Here is a 6,944-nt window from a genome sequence, read left to right on the forward strand (position 1 = left end):
ATTAAGTTTTTTTTGTCATTTTTTAAATCTAAGCGTAAACCAGTAAATTGTTTTCGCGCACAAGAAGGACAGGCATACAGTGTTTAAAGTTTTCTAGTCGCATTCCTAGGAAGCCTGCACTAAAAAAATAATCCAATGACGTCAGCAACAATTTAACTTTTTAAGAGTTGATCAAAAACACTAAAATCCTAAGTCATAAAGTCCAGTGTGATCATTGAAGTCCACAGTTTGAAAGGTACGGATCTAATATAGAAATGGCCTATGCAATAACTTGTGGTAGCGAACTTCAATGTCTGTTTTGTCTTATCGTATTTTGACCAAGATCGAAGAGTCTACAATGAACAGTGAAACTAAATAAACTGTTGAAAAGCCACCAGGTTTTAATTGACACTAATCTTATATTCGTTAGTGTAAGTATTTACATTATTTTGTGATCTTATGTCAAGAAAGTCTTTTTTACCCACCGCGGGGGTTGATTCGATCGAAACTGCGGCTAATGGGTAAAGCAACGATTCAAATCGTTTGAATAACTCAAAACATTATTCTGTTGAATTTAAGAAATACAAAAATTTAATACAATTTCTTTACATATAAATCAATCACTAACATTGTCAAACAAATTCTTATAATATAAACAAAAAGTATTAGATTTCATAGTGCTCTTGTGCGAATCTTGAAAAGCTTTTTGCCACTATAATTTGATATTTATCATCAGGATCGGCGAATTCCATTTTCTCGGCGTCACTTACCAGACACAGCTAAAATAATATCAATAACAATTACTTTTATTAATCCTGGCTTTGTGGTCTTGTGCATAGAAGATGGGCCATAAATCCGGAACAACTTATGTCTAGGTAATAAAACTTGGCGTAATTGTTGAAAGTCAGAAGCAAGGTAAAAAATTAATTTGATGGTGTCGCAGGGATCACTAAAATGGACCATTTTTCTAATTGAATTTTAAATTTTTTAAGCTTCGGCTTTGATTTTCAGTAGACTTACTGAAAATGGAAAAATGTTGACATTATGTAAAAACTTTTGATGACGCTATTTCGTTCGATTATTTCCTTAACTGCAGACTGTACTTTGTCCTTATGAGACATTGTAATATTGAATTATATAACTAATACAAAGTGGCTTCACATGCAATACTTGAAAAAGAAACTCCGAATTTTACGATATTCAAAAAGTTATAAACCATGCCAAACAAATGTTTGCTATTGAATGGAAATTGGCTTTAAAAAAAGCTACTTTTTTTTAAAAAAAGAAAAAGAAAAGAGTGATATTTTTTGAAAGAATACTTACGAATGCATTTATGAGTGCATCCACTGCAATAATCATTCACACACTGTGTTCCGACCAAACATAAGGCTCGGCTGCAAGGATCGACGCAATTGTCAGGTTTCTGGCAATCTAAGAATAATAAAAAGTGTTTAATACGCAGCTATGTGCAATATGTGGAACTTATACCATTTAACAGAATGGGCATCTTACTATTCCTGCATTGGGAGCCAGCCTTGGTGTAGAGTGATGGTTTTGGATTACAAATGTTAGGATGAATACAGCATCTGAAATAACATATTTGATAGAAGACAAGTAGTGAAGGATATGTCGAATGCTTCGAAGATGAAGATGAGGAGTGGAGATGAAATGAATATATTCTTACTTGCACGAATCTGTACAAAACCTAGTGATTCCATCTGGACAAAACTTTCCTTCACTTGAACCATCAGACTGGCATGTGTCTGGAGATGGCGGTGTTGAAGTTGGAACAGCTAGAAGAAATACGAACAATAATTATAAGCTACCAATACAATTTACTTATAAAATCTTTCATAAACAAAACGTGTTGTTACAGACTTACGGATACATTGTGCAGAGCATCCATTGCAGTAGTTGTTGACGCACTCCGTTCCAGATTGGCATCTGGTACGTGAACATGGATCCACACAATTCTCTGGCTTTACACAAGCTAAAACACGGAGCATGTATTAGTTAACTGCTCTTTATTGTTTAGAAAAATGTATTTCGACTTACTCACCTTTACATTCTGCATTGCATCCACCACAAAAGTTTGCATGACACTTTTGACCAAAAGGACACTTCTTGAACATGCAAGGATCGGCAAAACAGTTAACAGGGTTTGGACATGGCGTTGGTTTTGTTGGCACAGGAGGTAGGGTAGGCATAGCTATTTAAAAGAGCGTAAAAATACTAAAAATTTGAGACAGGAGTTCTGTACTTCATTAAATACTATTTAAAATACGATACAATATTACCAATGCATCTTGCATTACACCCTTTGCAATAATCATCAACACATTTTGTGCCTTCTGGACAGAGTGTTCGTGCACATGGGTTGATTAAGCAATTAACCGGTTTCTTGCAAGCTAAAATAGATGGAGCTGGTTAATATTTTCTTTTAGGATTACTGAGAACGTTTTTAGCAAAGTAAGAAAAGTAATATTATTAACCCTATTCGTCCGGGGGTTTTCGAACATACTATGACTATGGGCGAGCGGAATCTGTCCCCCTCCCCCCTCAATAACTTTTCATAGGGTTGTTTAAGCTGAATCAAACTTGGGACAATTGTGGTACATCGTAAAAGGAACAAAACGGTAGCAATAAATTTTTTCTTGTGTCAGCACATTTTCTGTGACGTGATCCGAAGCTTGAAATTTGTTAAAGATGCCACTATCTGCTTAAAATTTAAGTACTTTTGTTCCAGAGCGAATTTTTGCATTCTGTTCTGAAAGCTAAATAAAAGTTATTTAACATATTTTCCGGTTTTTACATGGATCCCATAAAAAGCCCGAAAGTCCGGGTTTTTGTTTAGATTTTCGGGAAAAATCCGACGAAATTGGGAAATCGGATTAATCAGTGTCCATATATACAAAATGGTTTTTCTTAATAAAATAAAGTTGTGTTGCAACTTTCAAGGTCTAAGGATAATCCTAATCCCGGACCTAATAGGGTTAAAGAACGTAAAGAAATTACAGGTTACAAATAAAAGGTTAACTGCATAAGTTCATTATCACTTACTCCTACATTCAGCGTTACACCCTCCACAATAATTAGCATGGCATTTTTGTCCCACTTGACATTTTTTCAGTGAGCAGGGATCTACTTTGCAATGAACAGGATTTGAACATGCAGTTGTAGCTGGTTTAGTTGGAAGAGCTGTAACAGAAACAAATTGTTTTTAGCGTTAAGTTTATTTCCAATTTCCTTGACAGATATGTGTATCTCTAAACTTACGTTTGCATTCGGCATTGCAACCACCACAGAAATTTGGAACACATTTTTGACCCGAAGGACATTTCTTGTTGAGGCAAGGACTAACAAAACAGTTTACTGGGTTCTTGCATCCTAATTAAGCAATAACGTTATTAAATCATTCTATAGTTAAAAGGTATACAATCTTGATGTTACGTTACATTAAAATATGTTTACCATTGACACAATCCTCGGATTTTTTAGTGTAGAATGATGGAAATGGATTACAAGTATTTTCGTGAATGCAGCACCTAAAAGTATTAAGAAATATATCACGAACCCAGTTTTTTAACCAACTATGTAATAGATAGTTTGAAGTGTCTTAAATGTTCGCGTCTTAAGTATTAAATAACATAATCTACGTACTCGCAATTAGCACTGCAAAACTTTGTGAACGCCGCTCCACATAATTTTCCATTACTGGAACCATCTGACTTGCACTTTGTTGACAATGTTGGTTTCGGAGGAGCTAAAAATGCACAATTATTATACATGTAAAGAAATTTCTAGAATATTATTACAATGGAAATAAAATAGATATTACCAGTTCTCACAGAGGCAAACGTATTTACCGTATTTTCTCCAATAAACGCTCGGGGCGTTTAAAATATTTTATGATTCTTAGGCAGTTTTCTTTAGAAAGGAGCGTCAATAAGAGCGGCGTGTTTCTTTACAAATAATAATTTTTTAGATATTTTAGATATTTTTTATAAATCCTCAATATTTACAAGATTATCTTCTTCATCAAAGTCAACTAAATTTTTTTCAATATTTGGCATCTTTAAGTTGGCAAAGGTGTTTTCTAATACCCATACTTGAGTGGAGCGTTTAATAGAGAGAGGCTTTCAAAAGAGAGGGGGCGTTCATTGGAAAAATATGGTAATTTATGCAAATACTTACGAATACATTGCGCACTGCATCCATTGCAGTTGTTTACTTGACATGCGTATCCACGGGGGCATGTAGTGGGAGTACATGGGTTGGTAAAGCAAGGAACAAAAAGACAAGCTAAATGGAAGAAATTAAGAAGTTATAAACAGGAAATATTTTTTTAATTTAAGAAATCATATAATAATCTTACGTTTGAGGAGCGCTTCACATACAGGCTTACAACATTTTTTCACGCATGCGTTTCCAGCAGGACATTTGTGATCTTTGCAGACATCAAAAGGACAGCCAATCAGAGGACAAGCTAAAGAAATTGATTTAATTCCCCATTATCTAGAATTGACAAAGTTTGAGATCTTATGTGCAATTTTATTATGTATACCTTGTGGCTTGCAGTCTTTCTCTGTTTTAGTATATAAAGCTTTAAATGGGTTGCAACCATTGTGATGAATACAGCATCTAAAACAATTAAGCATTTACTAACCTACAAGGTTGAATTCTATTTTAACATTTTATTAATCATCACATTAGATATAACTAGTCGTTAGACCGTGGAAAAATCCACGGGTTCGCCCGTCCTTTTTATACCGCATTGCGTGCGTCTCGCTACCTGCGCAGCTAAGCTACCATTTTGCGTGACAGACAGACGGACGGACGGACAGACAGACGTATACGGGTATTATAATATAGATCATATATATCTAATATTTTTTTGAACAAAACACAATTAAAAACATTTAAGTCTGAAAAAGGGTGAATAGCACATCCAATTTAAATAAATACATACTTGCATTTTTTTGTACAAAACGTTGTTTGGGCTTGTAAACATATTTTATCATCAGCCGATCCGTCGCTTTTGCAGACAGGTAAGGTCGGCTTGGGTTTTGTAGGAGGAGCTATAAAATAAATTCATCAAACAGTTCTTCAGATAATATTTACACAGAAGACTTTGTTTTAACATTTAAGTTTAGAATAATTTTACACTTTTTAAACTAAAGACGAAATAAATATTTTAAATATTTTTGTTGTTGTTGTTGTTGTTGTTAACCCTAACAATTGGCACACGCAAACGTTTAGTATAAAATTGTTTTTTGATTGGAAAAGTCAGATGGGGTATATTTCGATGACGTCATAAATGACCTTTTTTAATACAAATTTGTTGAAAAGAATCGTTAACCATTTCCTTCTATTATGTGGAGTGAAAAGATCGATTATTAAAATTATTATAAGATCATGTGCTTTAAACAAATCGTTAAGAAGATATTAGTGTTTAAAGAATTTTTAAAGATCTCTTTCTGTCAGAAATTGCGTATCTTACAATGTGCGCAATATTAATTACAAACAAGTAGATTTTTTAGCATGATATTAATATTTGGACACACTGTAAATAAAAGATTTTAAGTGATATCATGCAGAACATGGACTTTAAAAATAACTTACGTTTTGGTCTGCATGTTGCACCACAGTCACAAGTAGGAACGCATATCTCATTCGCTTTGTTGCATGGATTAACATTTGGTGCACATGGGAAGATCAGGCATTGTATTCGATGATCACATGGCTTTGATACTTTTATGCCTAAAATAGAAATATGTCATTATTTACTGTTGGGCTTACAATCAAATAATATGGATTAACTGCTTCAATGTACTCTTTCACCAAAGATATTCAGTTTCAACGTGAAGGTAGAATAGAGAAGGGAGCGAACTTATCTTAGTGTGCATTAAAATTTATTTCGAATTGCTATTGTTTCTAATTGTTTTATATACGTAATTATTAAAGAGTAAAGTTGATAACAACAAAGATGGCGCATATCGTCGAAATTTATGACGATCTTTCACTGCGCAACCTTCGAATTGCGATAGCATTTCTTTTTCTTAGTCACGTCTGGTAAGTCATGAAGCTATAAAAAGGTGCGCGAAAGCAGTTCTATTCTGGCTAGCTTTTTTAACAGCGTTGGATGCGGCAGAGAATTCTACCCAGGAAACTTCCAAAAAAGTCTAATTTTTTAGCAAAATATATGCTCCACACAATCTTTCAAATTCAACATAATTAAACCTAAGTTCATATTAACACAAAAGAAGGGAAAATCGGTCAATAAAAAGAATTATTGCTTCAATGAAGGTAAAAGTATATATTATTTTTTATTTCTAATTAATTCCTAACGGAAAAATCAATATCATTTTACATAAAACACTGAGTAAATAGTGCAGCTGTTTGAGCAGCTAAAAAGGGTTACTACCACCTTAATTTAAGAGCCAAGTTGTTTTTTGTATTTCTTAGATATTGTGTAAAACTTACCTGTAAAACTTGCAACGGAAGAAAAACATAAAAAAACATTGAATAAAAACATTTGTTTCTTCATTTTAACCTTCTTCTCCAGCGTGAATCAAAGCACAATTTAGATCGTGAACTATTCTCACATCGCTTTAAGTACATTAATTATTGACAAAAATGTGTCTTAATTAACCATTAGGGAGATTCATTAAATTTTAAATGAAGTTAATTAGCATATGAATAATTTGCCCACGCGAAATTATGTGCTGAATAAGTTTGTCATTATATAAAAATGTATTCATCAAATTGCTCTGTTGGGACGCTGGCGTTGAGATACAGTTTCAGTGGGACATTAACGCTAAGCTTACTTAGAATTCTAAATTTACCCGCTCCGCACCTGTATATAATAACTGTTGATAAACCAATACCGATATTAACTATATTAACAAATCTAGTTATTATCCGGTGGGGTGTATTAAGGATATATTGAAATAGAATGTGTTAAT

The 6,944-nt window shown here is 33.5% G+C and overlaps 1 protein-coding gene across 1 annotated transcript; it reads right to left on the reverse strand.

Annotated features, from left to right (window-relative positions):
- Positions 1-521: 521 nt before the first annotated feature.
- LOC130641096 (keratin-associated protein 10-6-like) lies at positions 522-6,751 on the reverse strand. Its single transcript, XM_057447754.1, has 17 exons — positions 6,463-6,751; positions 5,602-5,739; positions 4,949-5,057; positions 4,544-4,620; positions 4,355-4,465; positions 4,174-4,281; positions 3,640-3,742; positions 3,451-3,524; positions 3,256-3,366; positions 3,040-3,177; positions 2,277-2,387; positions 2,039-2,188; positions 1,862-1,969; positions 1,664-1,772; positions 1,492-1,565; positions 1,303-1,410; positions 522-758 (listed from the first exon to the last, which is right to left on the reverse strand). Exons 1-17 carry the CDS (start codon positions 6,524-6,526, stop codon positions 742-744), a joined length of 1,710 nt encoding a protein of 569 aa, XP_057303737.1. The 5' UTR covers positions 6,527-6,751; the 3' UTR covers positions 522-741.
- Between the last annotated feature and the right edge of the window lie 193 nt (positions 6,752-6,944).

This window comes from Hydractinia symbiolongicarpus, chromosome 4, assembly GCF_029227915.1.
Source record: "Hydractinia symbiolongicarpus strain clone_291-10 chromosome 4, HSymV2.1, whole genome shotgun sequence".
Taxonomy (NCBI): Eukaryota; Metazoa; Cnidaria; class Hydrozoa; order Anthoathecata; family Hydractiniidae; genus Hydractinia; species Hydractinia symbiolongicarpus.

What these genes read in the sequence shown, in the direction of transcription:
- LOC130641096 (XM_057447754.1), bottom strand. Translation starts at nt 6,526, where the DNA reads ATGAAGAAACAAATGTTTTTATTCAATGTTTTTTTATGTTTTTCTTCC. An exon ending in GAAAGACTGCAAGCCACAAG is followed by an intron (nt 4,466 to 4,543) that starts GTATACATAATA and finishes CAATTTCTTTAG; the next exon opens with CTTGTCCTCTGATTGGCTGT. An exon ending in ATCCGAGGATTGTGTCAATG is followed by an intron (nt 3,367 to 3,450) that starts GTAAACATATTT and finishes TTGCTTAATTAG; the next exon opens with GATGCAAGAACCCAGTAAAC.